At 30.2% G+C, this 19,589-nt stretch overlaps 1 protein-coding gene and 2 pseudogenes across 4 annotated transcripts; 2 read left to right on the top strand and 1 right to left on the bottom strand.

The window, feature by feature from the left end:
- Positions 1 to 3,244, bottom strand: part of LOC147924001 (uncharacterized) — a 54,551-nt pseudogene extending 51,307 nt beyond the window's left edge.
- Positions 3,245 to 5,357: 2,113 nt separating this feature from the next.
- Positions 5,358 to 13,010, top strand: LOC104759482 (uncharacterized; annotated as a pseudogene). Its single transcript, XR_015587483.1, has 19 exons — positions 5,358 to 5,404; positions 6,222 to 6,329; positions 6,441 to 6,612; positions 6,729 to 6,847; positions 6,975 to 7,073; positions 7,252 to 7,365; positions 8,622 to 8,721; positions 8,768 to 8,978; positions 9,073 to 9,219; positions 9,613 to 9,681; positions 9,766 to 9,834; positions 10,008 to 10,076; positions 10,278 to 10,346; positions 11,157 to 11,240; positions 11,312 to 11,326; positions 11,833 to 11,944; positions 12,289 to 12,378; positions 12,460 to 12,518; positions 12,841 to 13,010. The product of XR_015587483.1 is annotated as an uncharacterized LOC104759482 (transcript).
- A 3,541-nt stretch (positions 13,011 to 16,551) lies between these two features.
- Positions 16,552 to 18,585, top strand: LOC104757207 (GDSL esterase/lipase At1g28600). 3 transcript variants are annotated; one of them, XR_015587121.1, is made up of 6 exons: positions 16,562 to 16,911; positions 17,253 to 17,468; positions 17,548 to 17,623; positions 17,671 to 17,696; positions 17,824 to 18,100; positions 18,183 to 18,585. XR_015587121.1 is itself a non-coding variant. In XM_010479936.3 (5 exons), the coding sequence occupies exons 1-5, from the start codon at positions 16,617 to 16,619 to the stop codon at positions 18,491 to 18,493; spliced, it is 1,248 nt and encodes a 415-aa protein (XP_010478238.1). In that variant the 5' UTR covers positions 16,552 to 16,616; the 3' UTR covers positions 18,494 to 18,585. The 3 variants fall into 3 exon arrangements, 2 of the variants coding, with proteins under 2 accessions (XP_010478238.1, XP_019094736.1); XM_010479936.3 differs by having other exon boundaries at positions 16,552 to 16,911; positions 17,548 to 17,696; XM_019239191.2 differs by having other exon boundaries at positions 16,664 to 16,939; positions 17,548 to 17,696.
- The last annotated feature ends 1,004 nt before the right edge of the window (positions 18,586 to 19,589 follow it).

Here is a 19,589-nt window from a genome sequence, read left to right as displayed (position 1 = left end):
AAATCAACTTGGTGGTTGGGGTCCTGGTTATCAACAATGGGGCACACCACCAAATGCTCCACAGTGGGGCACACCACCAAATGCTCATCCACAATGGGGCACACCACCAAATGCTCCACAGTGGGGCACACCACCAAATGCTCATCCACAGAGGGGAACACCACCTAATACTTCACAGTGGAGCACACCATCCAACTTACATTCGTGGCCACAAACACCAAATTTTCAGCAAGGCGGTTCATTTGGGACAACTCCAACAAATGTTCAATATGGATTTTCACTAGGTGACCGAGGTGAAAATGTGAGGAATACTCAACACGAAACTTCAATTGGTCTCGGTTTCACTAATTATTTTGAATCTGGACGAATGCCACAAACACCTAGACCAGGAGGTCTTTTCAATATTTGGGGAACCCCACAAGAACCAAATAAAAGTCATCAAAGTGATGTAGGAGATGAATAATATTGTGCTTAATCAATATCACTTATGTTTTTTTCGTGATTTATATTTTATAAGTTAATTTTTGAATTTTATGTATTTTGTGAGATTTTAAAATAATTTATCTTTAATAAAATATTGTTTGTAATTTCAGTCATTTTGTATATGTCAGTTGCGATCACAAGACCCAAACAATTTAAGTTACGAAGAGAGAGTTGAATTGTGGAATTTGGTAAATGAACAGTTTGAAGAGTCAGTAATTCAACCAGCTTTGGCTTATTATGATCGATATTTTCAAAGAGCACCAGCCCAAACTGATGGAGGTTTGGGATGGAGAAATATATGGCATCGACTACAACATGATGCTGCTGCATATCTTCAGTTATTACGGATGTCACTTTCATGTTTCACGACATTGTGTAATATGTTGCAAACAAATTATGGTCTACAACCAACATTAAATATAAGTATTGAAGAAAGTGTGGCTATGTTTTTACGGATATGCGGGCACAATGAAGTTCAAAGAGATGTTGGTTTGAGATTTGGCCGAAATCAAGAAACTGTACAGAGAAAATTTAGAGAAGTTCTTACGGCAATTGAGTTATTGGCATGTGATTATAAAAGAACTCCAACAAGACAAGAACTCTATCGAATTCCTGAAAGACTTCAGGTAGACCGAAGATATTGGCCATATTTTAGTGGATTCGTTGGAGCTATGGATGGGACTCATGTATGCGTCAAAGTAAAGCCTGAGTTACAAGAAATGTATTGGAATCGGCACGATAATGCATATTTGAATATCATGGCAATATGTGATTTGAATATGTTATTCACATATATCTGGAATGGAGCACCAGGATCATGCCACGATACAACTGTTCTGCAAATGGCACAACAAATTGATACCGAGTTTCCTTTGCCTCCATCAGATACGTATTATCTCGTTGATTCTGGTTATCCAAACAAACAAGGATTTCTTGCTCCTTATAGATCATCACGAAATCGATTTGTGAGATATCATATGTCCCAGTTTCATTCTAGTCCTCCTCCAAGGAATAAACATGAATTGTTCAACCAATGTCATGCATTTTTACGTTCTGTTATTGAAAGAATGTTTGCAGTTTGGAAGAAGAAGTGGAGGATATTTTCTGATTTTCCAAGATATAATATTCAAATTCAGAAAAGAGTAGTAATGGCTACAGTGGGACTACATAATTTTATCAGGATTTCAAATTTCATGGATGCAGATTTTGCAGATATAATGACTGAGACGAAAAACAACCAAAATTTTGAGCATGATATAGGTGACATGGATGCAACAGAGATAGCAGATGGAGAAGCTATGACGCAAATAAGAGATACTATTGCAAATATGTTATGGGAAAATCAAAGTAATCGATAATTTTTTGAACAAAAAATTGTATATTTTTATAGTTGAACTTTTTATCAATATGTCAAAAAAATTACTTTTTGATCAACTATAGTATTTAAGGTTTATAAATACAATTATTTTTATTATTAATTCATAACATACTAATTATTAATAAATTTATTTATAAAATATGTAATCCGCACCGATTTTCCTTTTTTTACCATTCACACAATTAATATTGAACCGTAAATAGTTTTTTCACCAATCAAATATATTTTGTACCGCTTATTTTGTATAAACCGCACTTGTCCCGCAAACCGCATGTACTGCAGTTGATACGTACCGCACTCTAAAATCACTTTCTCCGCACAACCAAAACCGCGGTCACCATTCGGGTTAATAACCTAGTAATTATATTATATATTATAATTTATTAGTTTCTTAGCATACAGTCTAATCTGGTTAATAAATATAAATTCATATTAAAAAATGATATTCGTAATTTACCATTGTAGAAACATCAGGTTCATGAAAAGAATTCGGTATGTTTGGATTTAATAAACTTTGTTCATCAGATTGTTGTACATATCCATGTGAATTGGATAATGGTGGTTGTTGCTGCTGCTTAAGCGAAATAAAAACGAATTCAGTTATTAAATCATGTTGATGGTTTAGTGATAGCATATAGGTTTATGTATGGCTCATAATAAATTGTATCTTAAGAGAAAAAAGACTAATTAAAATGATAATTGGCAGAAACAATATATATGTATATGAAATATATAACTTACCATTGTAGAAGCATCTGGCTCTTGAAAAGAATACATCATGTTTGGATTTAGTAAATCTTGGTGATCAGATTGTTGTAAGGATCAATGGAAATTCGATAATGCCAGTTTTTGCTGCTGCTTATGCAAAATAAAACAGATTAAGTTATTAATATATTACCATTGATTGTTTAGCTCATGAATGTAAAAAAATAAATAATAATATATAATTTAAAACCTGGTTTTTTTTTTGGGAAGACCTTTTGTTATAATGATTAAATGTTCTATAAAATGTGTAAGAGTATGTAACATACCACGTCAGGTGGATATTGTGGTATTGTTAATGACTCTGGCAATGGAACTAGCTAGACTTGGTTGTGTACTCGTTGTGGGAGTAGCCTTGCTTATTGCTGGAACGGAGAATAATCCAGCAAATACTTCGTCCATGTTCTCAGTTTCTAGCATTGTAGGGTCTTGCCTAAGCTCCTTTATATTTCACAAAGGCAACACTTAAGTTTATCCATCAATATAGACATATCACTATAGAGTTTTATATAAAACTTGAAGCAAGACAAAAGAAAAAAAGGTATACCATTGATTGAGGAAATGGTTCTGGTGACGGGGGAACCACGACGGACTAAATGGCAAACTTTGATCATCGAGCATATTGACTTGTTTATCTGGAAGATCGATATGTACCTGAGGTAATCATAAATTGAATTAGCACACATGTTTGGGTTCCCTTTGACTAAACTAGCTAGCTAAGTACAACAGTTCGTCCCATGTATTTAAATACATGTTGTTCTTATAATCTTATACCATATTCTATATTATTAAATTTTACATGTAATAAATAGAAAATAAAAAAATTTATATTAAAGTTTACTTCAAATTATTTTATTTTGAATATGAAATAGAAAATTGATTAATTTTAAGAATTACTTAAGAAATTTTTAATAACATTATAAGACTTTTTAAAAAAAAAATCAATAACTTTACAAGAATTTTTAAAGAATTTTTCAATAATTTTATATAACTTTTTTAAACATTTCTAAGAATTTTGGGTTCTATTCAGTTTTGATTCTGGTTTGGTTGAATTTTACTGAGTTTCTTTTCCAAGATAAGCTAAAAGGATTTTTTAAATTATATATTAAATCTTTTAATGGGCTGCTAACGGGTTAATATAGAAGCACAATGGTTACTTAAAGATTTTAGTATGAACTGCATATATAGATGGTTTACATTAGTTTTTTATGAAACGCCAAATTTGCGTAGAGGCTAGTTTTTGTTTGTGCCTAAAGAATCTCTTACAACATAGTAATAATAATAATAAAAAAGAAATCTACATAAATCAGTGTTCAACCGTTTTCTCTAGGATACACCTTTCTAAAAAGAAAAGGAAAAAATGTTTATACATTTGTAGATTTCTTATCCACCAAATATATCTAAACCCCATAAAAATAAAAGAAAGGAAAAGAAAATAGCTTCATGAGATGTCAAAATTATCAAAAAGGAAAAAACAAATCTGATTATCTTGTCTCTATACCTTTTTTTTTTTTTTTTTTTTTTTGGTCTCTATACCTTTCCATGTTTGACAAAATCTCTAAAAAAGTGTAACAGTTGCAAAAAGAAAACAGACAGTTTAAAGCTGTAACAATATTAGTCGTGTCATTTGAAGAGAATCATCATAAGCAACGAACGGTAATAGATTTGGGTAGAATCCATGTAAATAGCACTTGTAACAATCATTGTATCTCTGTCTTTTTTTCCTAACATAACCTTCCATGCTTTTTTATATATATTCTTTTTCATTTTATTTCTATGCTTTACTTTTTAAAAATATATTACCTTTTGGGAAGAAAAATACAAAAAGACTTTTCTAATTTTAATTAAAACCCACTGATTTAGTGACAACTCATTGTCAATTCACAGCTTTTTTTTCCAGCTTGGGATTGTCTTTAGTCTAAAAATGAAATCTACATAAATAAATCAAATTATGTTGTAGATTTTTTCCTGGAAAATACAACTAATTTGTTGAGATTTGCATAATTATAATAATCAAAGTATTCAGTTAATTTTTTTTCACGTTAGTTAGGTACAACATATTGTATAAACTAATTTACTATTAAAAATATTAGTAAAAATTTAATAATTAAGAGTTTTTATATTGCTTTTTAATTTATAGATTTTATAAGTTACGGTATTACCATAAAAAATTACATGTAATTTTATAATTCAGAGCAACATATAACGACAATATAGTTAAATTTTATTTATTCATTCTCATTATTTAAAAGTGTTAATTAATTTTCACTAGTTTTACAATTGGCAGCACCATATAACGATAATACAGTTAAACTTAATTTATTCATTTATCATTATTTAGAAATATAAACTAGTTTTCACCAGTTTTATAATTTGCGGCGCCGCCACGAAAACTCACATTTACATTAAACAATATTCTTATTGAAGAAATTTTAGTGAACTAACTAGTGTTTCTGTTTATAAATTATAAATTATGTGAAATTAATCAAAATAATTTTTTACCAAGTATATTTACTAATACTGAATAATAACAAAAAACAAATAGTGTATTTTTTTAATTTCTTCACTGTATATTTTAAAGTAAAAAAATACACAAAAATTGGCAAAGCAAAAAGATAGAAAACTGCTCAACACGTGTCGTTATGATGATAAGGTAACTAAGAGCTTTCTTCATCGGACATTGGGTATATATATGCCTATATGGTATGGTTCTCAATATCACCTATACTCAAAACTCCCCCAGTTTCCATATCGCTCACCTTTTTTACTCAAAACTCTCTTGTAAGTGTGTTTCTCGTTTTTGTTTTCTTTGCAGTTTAGCTCTATTGCAATTCAGATCTACATAAAAGGTTTATTGAATTGTACAAAAGAGACATAATAGAGCTCTGTCTAGATAATGAATAAAGATCATATACTGATTTTCAACATACATATTTCTTGTCTTCTTTGATTTTAATTTATGTTTTGTTTTCTTCTCTTTGTATATCAGTTCTTAGTTTTCATTTTTTTTTCTTTAGATAATTGTTTTTGGAGTCATCAAACACATATATTTATTTAGTTTGATATTTCGTTATTCATATATTAAGATGAAAGTCCTCATGAAAGTTATCTGTGTTGTCTATATGATGGATGGACTAAAAACTAGAGGCTTTTTTTTTCTTGTATACTGATATTTTAGAAGCTCTAAGCAGTTCTCAAATTTTTTTTTTCAAACTAAGAATAAATTTAAGAAAAAAATTATTTTAAAGGGAAGAAATGTTTTTGAAAAGGAAAAAATGGCTTTTTGCAAAGGCAAAAAATGGCTTTCTCTAAGGGAAGAAGAAATAATTATGAACTAGACGCTGGCAATTTAATTTTCTCATAATATCAATTGAAATGATCAAGTAACTTTTTCTTTATTTTTGGTTAAACCAAAGTTTTTTTTTGTGTGGTTAAATACACAATGGTTCAAAGAGTATATTCAGTTTGATGTTCTTCTCCAATTCATACTCTTATCTGATATCGGTATACAAAAATTAATTTCTCGTTTGAAAATTTTTATGGGACGAATTGTTGTAACCAAAGGGATTTGCTAATTCAATTTATGATTATGCCTCAGGTACGTATCGATCTTCCAGTTAAACAAGTCAATATGCTCGATGATCAAAGTTTGCCATTTAGTCCTTCGTGGTTTCCCCCGTCACCAGAACCATTTCCTCAATCAGTGGTATACTTTTTTTTCTTTGTCGTGCTTCAAGTTCTATATAAAATTAAAACTCTATTGTGATAAATCTATATCGATGAATAAACGGAAGTGTTGCCTTTGTGAAATATAAAGGAGTTTATGCAAGATCCTACAATGGTAGAAATTGAGAACATGGACGAAGTATTTGCTGGATTATTCTTCGTTCCAGCAATAAGCGAGGCTACTCCCACAACGAGTACACAACCAAGTCTAGACCCATTGCCAGAGTCATTAACAATACCACAATATCCACCTGACGTGGTATGTTACCTACTCTTACACACTATATAGAACATTTAATCATTATAACTAAAGGTCTTAAAAGCTATACATTTCATGGAAACATATTCTAATAATTAAATTCGTTTCATTTTATCTAAGCCGGCGCCACAAGAACAACATTGTGTCGTTCACTTAGATATTTACAACATTCTGATAACCAAGATTTACTGAATCTAAACGTGCTCAATTCCTTTCAGGAGTCAGATGTGTCCACAATGGTAAATTATTGATTTTTTTTTTTTTTTTTTTTTTTTCACATTCATGAGCATGATAGAATATTGTATGCTATATAGGCTATAGCTAAACAATCAATGATAATATATTAATAACTTCATCTGTAAGCAGCAGCAGCAGCAACAACAACAAACACAACAATCTGATCACCAAAGTTTACTAAATCCAAACATGATATATTCTTTTCAAGAGGCAGATGCTTCTACAATGGTAAGTTAATAGATTTCATATATATATATATATATATATATATATATTTCAATTATCTTATTTTAATTAGTTTTTTCTCAATATACAATTCATTATGAGGCAGTTATAAAACTATATGATATCACTAAACCGTTAGTATGGTTTAATAACTGAAAACATTTTTATTTCGCCTAAGCAGCAGCAACAACCACCATTATCCAATTCACATAGATATGTACAACAATCTGATGAACAAGGTTTATTAAATCCAAACATGCTCAGTTCTTTTCATGAATCTGATGTTTCTACAATGGTAAATTACAAATTTCATTTTTTTAATGAATGTATATTCATTAACCAGATTAGACTATATGCTATAAAACTAGAGAATTTGTTAAAAATACCCCTTTTGATATACCCCTTTTCAAAAATACCCTCTTTTCTGGCAATTTTTATTTTTGCCCTCCATTAATTTTTAATGATCATTTTACCCTTAAATGAAAAATATTTTATTCAATAAAAAGAAAAACAAAATTTTTCCGCCAAAAAATTTCCGACATATTTTCCCGCCAAAAAATTTTCGAAAAAATTTTCCCGCCAAAAATTTTTTTGTCCAAAAAATTTTGATAAAAATTTTCGACATAAAAAATTTCCCGCCAAAAATTTTCCCGCCAAAAAAAATTTACAAGGTTTTTAAAAGGTTTTATAAGGTAGAAGAAACCTTATAAAAACCATAAACACCTTTTAAACGCTTTTACAAGATTTTTAAAAGAGTTTTAAAAGGTTTTAATAGGTTTTTAAAAGGTTTTTTAAACATCTCGTAAACGCTTTTACAAGGTTTTCAAAATGTTTTTAAAAAGGTTTTTAAACACCTTGTAAATGCTTTTAAAATGTTTTTATAAGGTTTTTAAACACCTTGTAAACGCTTTTAAAAGGTTTTTAAACACCTTGTAAACTCTTTTAAAAGGTTTTTAAACACCTTTTAAACGCTTTTAAAAGGTTTTTAAACACCTTGTAAACGCTTTCAAAGGTGTTTAAAACCTTCTAAAAGCTTTTAAAAGATTTTTAAACACCTTGTAAACGCTTTTAAAAGGTTTTTAAACACCTTGTAAACGCTTTTAAAAGGTTGTTAAACACCTTGTAAATACTTTTACAAGGTTTTACAAGGTGTTTAAAAGGATTTACAATGTTTTTATAAGGTATAAATTTCAATTTTTTTGGCGGGAAAATTTTTCGATTTTGGCGGGAAAAATTTTTTTTGTGGCGGGAAATTTTTTTTTTTGACGAGAAAATTTTTGATTTTGGCGGAAAAATTTTTTTTGGCGGGAAAATTTTTTATTTTTGGCGGGAAATTTTTTTTTGATTTTGGTGACTGTACATTCTTGTTGTCATTTAAAGAAAGGGTAATTTGATCATTTTGTTCAAAAAGAAAGGTAATTTTAAAAATGGTCAACATGGAAGGGTATTTTTAAAAAGGGAATTGAAAAAAAGGGTATTTTTGAGAATGTCCCATGAATCTAATCAATTTTAAGATATAATTAAATTCGTTTTCATTTTGCTTATACGTAGCAACAACAACAGCCATTATCCAATTCAAATGGATATTTACAACAATCAAATGAAGAAGATTTATTACAGAACATGCTGAATTCTTTTCAGGAGCCAGGTGGTTCTGCAATGTTACGTTAGATTTCCTTTTTTCCACTTTTAATTAGTTTTCGATGAATTAGGCAGATAAGATCATTACTATATGCCATCAAAACTAACCATCATTGATTACTTTCTGATTAATATATTTTTCATGAGCCAGATAAATATTGTTCAACAAACCGAAGAAGGAAACAATGGATATGCATGTCAGCAGCCATTGATTGATTCTTTTGAGTTACCAAATCATCTTCAAGATCAGTTTCTATCACCACCTGTGTACGTAACAAATTAGTTACAAATACATTAATTTTGAATATACATGTAACATTGATCTAATGTTTCTAATGTCTTTTTTTTTTATGAAATACAGACCAGAAAATTACCCGTCGTATCCGGCGTACCAACATGGTCCGATTGGTTCACATTTCAACATGTACGAACAGCAGCCACCTCCAAGAAATTTAACAAACAGAGAAGACGAACATCTCCCCCCAAGGATGGTTACAGATTTGGTTATGTAAGATCATCTGTTTTTCCGTAAATACTATTTACAACTTCAAATCAAGTTGTCTTGTGATTCCTCTTACAAAGTAAAACTAAGAATATGGTACTCCTTTCCTATTTATATATATATATATATATATATATATATATATATATCATTATATAAGATCACAACTATATGTTTAATTGTTGAATTATTTTCTTTTCACAACTATATGTCAAAATTCTAACACCATTTGTCGGCCACAAATTCCATCGAGCTCTACCAGGTATATATTATTTTAAGTTTAATCTCTGATATTTTATTTTAAATACTATCACTCTCCCGATATAAAATTCTCTTATATTTTTGTTTCACCAAATAGTTACAGTTATATAGATAAGTTCATTTGGGGTTAATATGCAGGAATGATTCTCAACAAAATCAAATTTCTATGATTCCTCCTCAACCTCGAATGCTGTCGAGCTCGACTAGGTATATATACTGTTTTATGTTTAGTCTCTTTTAAATTTTAATTTTAATTTTATATTTCTCTGTTAAATAATTTGTCTTGCGTAGGACTTGTCCTCTACAAAATCAAAATTCTATGATGCCTCCTCCATCTCAAGTGTCTTCGAGCTCTACTTGGTACTTTTTATTTTTAATATATTTTTCTAAGTTCAGTCTCTCTTATACATGCTAATTTCTTATCTTTCCTTTATATGGATTTCTCTAATATCTGTGCTCACCTAATAGTTACAATTATATTATAATTAACATAGTTATGTATTTTTTTGTTAAAATTATTTGGATTAACGCAGGACTCCTCAACAAAATCAAATACCTATGCGTCGTCTTCAATCTCAAATGCCAAGGTCTACTACTACTAGGTATATATATTATTCTAGGTCCAATCTCTTTAAATGTATATCAACCTCAAATGTCGCGGAGTTCTACCAAATATATATCTTTCTATATTCTTTTAATTTATTCTAAGTTTAGTATCTCTTGTGTATTATCTGAAATCCTATCTCTCTTTCCTATATAGAATTTTCTTATATGTATCTGTTGAATTATTTGGGTTAATGCAGGACTCATCTTTTACAAAATCAAATTTCTGTGACCTCTCCACAACTTCAAATACCATCGATTTCTACCAGGTATTATTAAGTCCAAACATATATAATCGGTCACAAAATTCAGTACAAGAGATTTTTTCTTCTGTGGCAAAATAATTTTTGAACTCATTTTTTTTTTTTGGACAAAAGAACTTTTATTCACTTAAATCCTCAAAAGAGGGTAGTTCATACAAATTAGAGCTTAGATAATACAAGGAAAATAAAGAAGGCTCAAAAGAGGGAAGTTCATACAAATATTTGAACTCATTTAGTTTTCTCATTTCTTTAAGCATCATGGCAACGCGCAAGAGTTGGTAGGTCAGCCTTTTCCGAGCTTTAAACCCCCTCAACAAGAGACTTCTACACAAATACGTCCATGCACAAACTCATTGACTACTCCCTTACAGGTTGAAATATAAGAAGAAAGATTATCACATAATTCATTCATCGAATAAAATATATGGTACCTGTAATTCGATGAATGAATTATGTGATAATCTTTCTTCTTATATTTCAGTAAGAAACCTAAATATTATTTAAAAGAAAAACTAAACATTAATAACTAACGAGCTCGGTGCCCTATCGCTACTTTGTTATCTAAGGTCCCACATCGATCACTTGGTTTTTTTTTCCAACGTGTTTGATTATTTACTTTCACTTGATAGTTTATTGAAGGCCACATCAAAAGACCATTCTACAACAATATTTAGTTTTAAAGAAAAAATCAAAACTAGAAATATATCTTATATAGAGAGCATTTATACACACACAAATGTATAGCTAGATATGTATACCAAAATTAGATTTTTTATCAAAATAAAAAATATTATTGATGATACGTGTACAATACAGACAAGTGCTATTCTGGGGCATCGAAGAAGAAATGATCAAAATCAATTTGTGCATGGAGAATCATCATTGCCTGCCCAAAGAAAGGTAGTATATAAATATATGTTACTCTCCAAAATAAACAGAATTGATGAGAAAAATACATCATAATAATGCAGAGGATCGTCTTGCCAGTAAGCAATGTTGATTCAAATGCAGCCAGTCCTCCCGTTGAACATAGGTTTATACTTTCCCATCTATTTTTTCATTTCACCTCCATCTATTTTCATAAGTCGTTTTTATTATTATAGGATTCTCGATATAAAATTATCTCTCTACTCATCAATATTAATACCATTCTTATGAACATCATAATTATATTTATATTGGTTCTGATCCAACAAAAGTATGACAGATTTGTCCCAAAACACAAAACTACATCAACCGTACTTTAATTACATGATTACTACTTACAAATTGTCCATATATAACTTTTTAATGGTATTTTCATAATTATAACTAACTTCATTTAATTATATTTATTTCACAGTATTTTATCATTGACTACAAAAGAGACTTATGAACATTACTAATAATAGACGGTCATTGATATATAGTCGGTCACAAAATTTAGTACAAGAGATATTTTCTTCTGTGGCAATTTAATTTTTGAACTCATTTAGTTTTCTCATTTCTTTAGGCATCATGGCAACGCGCATGAGTTGGTAGGTCAGCCTTTTCCGAGCTTTAGACAACCTCAACAAGAGACTTCTACACATCCATGCACAAACTCATTGACTACTCCCCTACAGGTACCATATATTTCACTCGATGAATGAACTATGTGATTATCTTTTTCTATAAGTAATTTCAGTGAGAAAACTAAACATTATTTAAAAGAAAAACTAAACATTAATAACAAACGAGCTCAAATAGTTTATTGAAGGCCACATCAAAAGACCATTCTACAACAAGACATATATTTAGTTTTTAAGAAAAAAATAGAAACGAGATATACATTTTATATAGAGAACATTTATACACACACATATGTATATCTCGATACGTATAAATATTTAATTATAACTTTTATCAAAAAAATTTATATTAGTATATATATGCTAAAAAAATTATTGATGATTTGTGTACATTACAGACCAGTACTATTCTGGGGCGTCGAAAAATAAATGATCAAAATCAGTTTGTGCATGGAGAAGGAGAACCATCATCGGCTGCCCAAAGAATGGTAATAGTATATATTATCTCTCTAAAATAAGCAGAATTGATTAGAAAAACAAAAATAATACAGTTTTATTAAATAATGCAGAGGATCCTCTTGCCAAAAAGCAATGTCGATTCAAATGTAGCCATTCCTGGTGAACAAAGGTGTATACTTGCCCATCTATTTTTCATAAGACTCTCGATCTAAATTTATTTATCTATTCATCAAAATCATTCTTATGAACATCATAATTACCTCTATATTGTTTGTGACACATTAGTCCCAAAACACAAAACTACAACAACCGTACTTTAGTACATGATTATTACTAACATTATTTTCATAGATAATGTTTTTTATATTAGGTATTTCATATATAACTTCATATTATTATAGTTATTTTAAATTATATTATTATTCACTATTAACAAAAAAAAGACTTATGATCATTACTAATATATCGTTTTACTTTCTTTTTTTTTCCAGGATAAAAAATTCATTATATGATCCAGCATATGAAAGCCTTGGTTTAGCTATCGATCCCATCTTGAGAAAATTCCATTTTCAAAGATGAGAAAACGCTTGAAAATTCTTATATTTAGCTTTTCTAATTTATTCGTTACAGTATATTACAACCTTTATGGTTTAAGTTTTCTGTATTTATGAATTCTATTGATTAATAAGAACCATTTAACATTATATTGATGATGAATCGAATACTATTCTTCCCACATACCTTTCAAATTTTATTGTCATCATTCATCCTTCCTTGTTTAGAAAACAATTGGTTCATTTTAAGATCCAAATCACTAGTGTATAGATTAATAAGAGAGAGAGAAGAAAAAGACTAAAAAAGACTAAAAAATGATTCATATAGACTTGTGACTTTGGAAGGAAAACAATTGGTTATTGTTATTATTTTATTTTTTTGGATATCAAAATTTTTTAAAAATTGAGAAGTTGGTCTTTTTCTAGATACCCTTTGAAATTGCTGAATGATTACTCATGTTTCTTCATTAATTACATATTCAAATATTCTACTCACATCCAAATATAATTATTTACTGTAAATTTACAAACTGAGGATTCCAACCCTCAACCACCGCTAATTTCCTCGAACCAACTCACCCAAACTTTACATTGTATCGCATACCCCTTAAACAGTTAAACTCATGGCCCCTAGACGGCTAGACTTTAGACCTCAAACCTGATCACGAGTGTGGCCATTATCTCCATGATCTAAAGAGTATATCAAATACTTAGTGCGAAAGATTATTTCCGTCCATATGCAATACAAACGATGAACGACTTATTTCTATACTGTATGTTCACAAGGGTAATGCTAGTCAATCAATCAATTATTATCACAGCCTAGACTATATATACATGCATATTCATAGCAACTAACGATTCATAGCATGTAATCGGTTCATATTATTTCACATAACCCGTATTAATTTGTTTACCAAAGACTATCCAATATTTGTTTTCTTCTTTTCTAATGCAACAAACTAGCCTTTGTTTATTTTTTCCTTTTTTTTTTTGGAACTCACTAGCCGATTTAAATTTCATACCACTGAAAAGCAAAATAATTGTAATTTTAATATCTTTATAATAATATTCAAATTGTAGAAGTATTCAAGAAATCATTCTTGAATCTTGATACTTCTACCCAAATCTCTCTTTTTTTTTTTCTAAATTCAAATGTACAGCTTTGTTTTGTATTCTACTTAAAACATCCATTAAATTAAATAACAAGAAATTACGATTAGATTTGTATGTATTCTACTTAAAACAACCATTAAATTTTGAGAAATCCATTTTCCAATAACATGACTAATGATGGCTAAGCTTTTATTAGCGATCCGAAATATGCTGACTTCAACGACGTAGTGTTACAGTTTGACCTTGAACCGACGAAATATCATGTACTTCTAAATTGTGTCGTCCTTTTAACTACATATTTTCACAGTTATGTATTTTACCAAATGTACTCTTTTGCAGTATTCATGAAAGGGAATTGTCAAGTGCCTTCGATTATATATGTGATATGGGACGGTATTAATTTCACCAAGGCAGCAAATCGATGGATCGCCTAAGAACTTGCTTAATTGACCGCTTTCGGCTCTTGATATTGACTGGTCCTGCATTTCCTATTACACGCTCATGAGCTGTTTTACGGACAAAGGTCCCTATCCCTCAAAAGAGATTAAAAAGGAAAAAACATGCGTTTTTCGGTGTCTTGGACGTTATATCTCGAAAGAGATCTCGAATTAGAATTAGGGATAAAATATACAATCTTCAAAAATGGAACACTTCGTGAGTGGTATAGATAACAAAGTAGAGATGATGAAATGGGCTTGAAGTTTAACAGTTCCATGCCACACTATTGTTTCGATTTGGTTTGAATATCCATAAATATACAGATCCGAATAAAAATATTAAATTAAAATAAAATATTAATGTTTTGAAAATTTATAGAATTATTACTTTAGAAATAACTTTATATATATACTAGATAAAGCCCACATTATTACACGGGTAAAAATTTTAAAAAATTATTGAGAATAATTAAGTAGTAATATATTTTTTTTTAGATTTATATTTTAATATTTTAATATCGAATATGAACCTCTTATATTTTATTTTTATACTCTCTCAGTTCCATTATATAACAATTTTACGGCTTTTTTGCTCTATTTTATAATATTTTCTCAAATTTCTATCTATAATTTTTATTAATATAACAATTTATGACTATTTGAATTATGCAGTATATTTTCCTATAGGTTGGAGTTTTATAAATGACATAATATTTCTTGTTTATTAATCTTTGGATTTTTACCCAAAAACTCTTATAGGATAGGGAGAACCATTTAAATATATATATATCATCATAATAAACCATATTTTAAGTTTAATTATACATTCATCTTAATGCATATAACTAAATATTTTATATCAAACACAATTAATACGTCATATCAAATCTATATCTTAGTAAGAATTGAGAATATAAATAAAAATTAACAGAATATATGATAAGAATAATGTTATGTCAAGAAATATATTAATCTTACTAATATTCTTAAATGATTTTTAAAAAAATGATACATATTAATATTTGAAATTTTTTTAATCTAAAATAAATTTTATCGTTAGACATTTAGTTTAGTAATCATATTTAACTATATGTTCCATCATAAAACCATAATTCACTTTTTCATGGATTAGAGTGAAAATTTTAATAAAAAAATAATATGAGCATCATATGAGAAAATATGTCTATTGGTTAGTATTTTAAATTTAACAATAAAAATAATCATTAAAAATAAATTAACATCCACCAAATTTTTGGAAATCCAAAAATATCCTAAATATTATTCTTCTATACGTCATAATTTCATAAGTAATACTTTTGTCAATTTTCATCAATTAACCAAAAATTCATTCCTACAAACTCATTTTTCTACTTTTTTTTCACGTTTCTGATATTACTACATGCATTAAAATCTTTAAAATAAAACATGTAAAACTATACTAATACACATCATATATTGAAATTTTTTCTTTTTAAGTTTATTATTCTTTCAAGTTTTTGTGTACTTACTTACAATAAAAATTTATATTACAACGATGAATACAATTTATATCCGACTAAAATTATGTTAAATAACTTATGTTATTCTTTTTAACTTTGTTATTCATTATTTATTGATTAATATACATGTTTAATAAATTAAGTTTTTGCTTACACATGTCAAACTTTATTGCGAACACACATATAATATAATTAGCATACAATGGAAAATATATTGCTTATGTTAGTTTTCCTTTTTAATTTAAGAAAATATTTTTTTTAAAATATAAACATGTAAAATTCTGTAAATATAATTAACTGTTCTACTACGTTTGTAGAAAATGAAATTTTTTGACACGTGTCAACATCTAATCAATATATTTGATACGATCTTGGTAATGAGTACTTTGACATCAAATTTTATATAATGAGATATATATATATTTAAATATTAAAAAACACATAATAAATGTCAATAATTAATTTTAATATAAAAAATCTAGATCCAAATATCCGGGTATTGAACCACGTTATTCACGTCACATACCAAAGTATCAAGTTTTTGTGGTTACAAAGTAGATTGCGTTATTTATGAGAGAAAAAAGAAAGGTTCGTGTAGTCATAATCAGTTATCACTAATCGGTCCCTACCCTCCATTGGCTTTGTATAACCTTTCCAAAACATGATTTGTAAAATAATAATAAAAAAACCACTCCGGACCTCTCCCATGGCGTCTCTCGTGACCTTCTTTTTATCTACTCTTTTTGTCACGGTCACTATCGTGAGCTCGGAGACGCTGTGCCGGAATTTCGAGTCGATCATCAGCTTCGGCGATTCGATTGCCGACACGGGAAACTTGGTCGCTCTCTCTGACCATAACCATCTTCCCGGGCCAGCGTTTCCGCCGTACGGAGAAACCTTCTTCCACCACCCAACTGGCCGTTCCTGCGACGGCCGCATCATCATAGACTTCATCGGTACTTCTCTTTCCACATAACTCGAGATGTAAGTGCGTGTCTAGGCATGTGATAGTCTCTGAGAAGAATCCAAAATAAATAAATCATGATAGTTGTGTTTGAACTTCCGTGAGAAGAAACTAAAAAGAGTTATGAGTTAACTACTGTACATCCTCTGCTTTGTTTTTTTTTTTCGATTTAATTTTTATACAAATCTGAAAACTTCAAGTTATCAGTGTTCTGTTTCACAGCTGGATTTTTAGGGTTTCTTATGTAATGTTTTTTTAATCTTTATGTTTCTTGAGCTTCAAGTTAGCAGTGTGAGACATTTAGTGGTTCTCTAATTTGTTTTCTTTATACAGCTGAATTTTTGGGGCTTCCTTATGTGCCTCCTTACTTTGGATCTAAAAATGGAAACTTTGAGAAAGGAGTTAATTTTGCTATAGCTTCAGCAACGGCATTGGAAAGCTCTATTTTTGAGGAGAGAGGGTTTCATATTCCTTACAGCAACATCAGTTTAGGAGTTCAGCTAAAGAGCTTCAAGGAGAGTTTACCAAATCTATGTGGCTCGCCTTCAGGTAGTGAAAGATCAACTTTTGGAGTGATTATTTTGTATTTTCGGTGAACTGATGAGGTCACTTGTACATGTTTTTTTAGATTGTAGAGATATGATTGGAAATGCTTTGATTCTCATGGGAGAAATTGGAGGGAATGATTATAATTTCCCATTCTTCCAACGCAAACCTGTTAAGGAAGTCGAAGAGCTAGTTCCGCTGGTAATCAACACTATTTCTTCTGCAGTCACGGTAAACAATTTTAACTGGATTCTTTATTTGCTAGTCTGGAGAAGGAGCAAGACATATTTGTTTCTACCAATCAGTTTGTATAATGTGTTTGCCTGTTTGGTGCTTTTGGGGGGAATGTTGATTCCAGGAGTTGATTGCTATGGGAGGCAGAACCTTTCTTGTGCCCGGAAATTTCCCTATAGGATGCTCAGTGATCTATTTGACATTATATCAGACATCAAACAAGGAAGAATATGATCCATTAACAGGATGTCTAAAATGGTTGAATAATTTTGGAGAATACCACGAAGAGCAGCTTCACGCAGAACTCAACAGACTCAGGAAGCTCAACCCTCATGTCAATATTATATACGCTGACTACTACAATGCTCTGTTGCGCCTTTTCCAAGAACCAGCCAAATTCGGTAAGCCTTTTTATTCTTCCACTTAATCTAAACAAAGTAACTGATTTTTATTGATTAAGTTTTCAATCAATGTTACTGTCAGGGTTCGGGAACAGACCTTTCCCTGCTTGTTGTGGTATTGGAGGACCGTACAACTTCAGCCTCAATAGAAATTGTGGGAGTGTCGGAGTGAAATCGTGCAATGATCCTTCAAAGTATGTGGGGTGGGACGGTATTCATATGACTGAGGCTGCATACAAATTGATAGCTGACGGAATACTCCAAGGCCCGTATGCGATTCCTCCTTTCAATTGGTCTTGCCTCAACTCCGAGACTAACAAGAAATCATTAGACACAGATTATTCTTTGATCAACATTGATACAACCTTGTCTAAAACTTTGAGACAAGAGTGATAATGAGAAAAAACATATATATATATATATATATATCTGTACTTAATTGTGTTGTTGTTTAAGAGAGAGTGGTTTAGGTGTTACTAGCTAAATCATGTGGTATCGTTAGAGAGATGTTGGTCACTTATCCAGATTAGAAATTGACTTGGCTTACAATTAGCCAGGCTGGGATTACAGGAAAGTCTAATCCTCCCACCGAAAAAAAGTAATACAACAAAAATCATAGGAACGGAACTGTAAAGTGACCAAGTGAACAAGCAAACAATGTCATCTAATGTATACAATAATGGTCGTAACCAAAATTTAAATTAATTACTGTGAATTGGCCCACTACTAGCTTTTTTTTTTTTTGTCACAACTGTAATTATATTAGTGGAATAGTTACCGGGTTACAAAAAGACTTGAGGAAAGTCATCACCTGCACAGAGACCAAAAGGACTAAGAGTTAGTCACTAACCCATCTAAGACACTCTCCGGATCAACCGGCGTCTTTACAAAAAAATGGCTCCAACGAGGAGCATTAAGACATAAGGCCATTTCACATAGAGGATCCAACTCTCTCATCGTTGAACAGGCCTGTTAACCAAAAGGGAAACCCTGCTGCCACATACGAGTGAAGCCTACTATCTTCGGACACACTACGCGCAATGAGAAAAGCTTCTCTATTAGAAGTTCCTGATTCACAAACGAGTTTCTATTCATCTATCCCAAGCAAGACAGACAATATCTGAGAGGAATGAAAACCAAAAGATGGCCACGCCTTTGGCCTATTAACCGTACCCACCAAGACAGTATCCTCCAAAGCGAAGATAATCTTCCCCAATTTGTGACTGACCATACTCTCGATAGCCCACACCACACAAATTAGATTCGCCTCTTGTTTGGACTTTATATTGGAGAAAGCTCTCCTACTGTGCATCACAACTAGCTAGTGTTGATTTTGTTTGAGTCAAAGTTAAAAAAAGAAGAATAGTAATGATATCAGTTCTTTAATCATTAGTGTTAAATCACATAACTAGGGGATATATTCAAATCATGATTTTGGAGGATTTTATGGGATTTAGGAAATTAGAGATTTTGAGAGATTTTTAGAGAG

Source organism: Camelina sativa, chromosome 17, assembly GCF_030686135.1.
Source record: "Camelina sativa cultivar CO46 ecotype springtype chromosome 17, ASM3068613v1".
NCBI lineage: Eukaryota > Viridiplantae > Streptophyta > Magnoliopsida > Brassicales > Brassicaceae > Camelina > Camelina sativa.
Note: the sequence above shows the minus strand (reverse complement) of the source record. Positions and strands in the feature narration are given on the sequence as shown.

What these genes read in the sequence shown, in the direction of transcription:
- LOC104757207 (XM_010479936.3), top strand. Translation starts at nt 16,617, where the DNA reads ATGATTTGTAAAATAATAATAAAAAAACCACTCCGGACCTCTCCCATG. An exon ending in TCTATGTGGCTCGCCTTCAG is followed by an intron (nt 17,469 to 17,547) that starts GTAGTGAAAGAT and finishes ATGTTTTTTTAG; the next exon opens with ATTGTAGAGATATGATTGGA. An exon ending in CTATTTCTTCTGCAGTCACG is followed by an intron (nt 17,697 to 17,823) that starts GTAAACAATTTT and finishes TGTTGATTCCAG; the next exon opens with GAGTTGATTGCTATGGGAGG.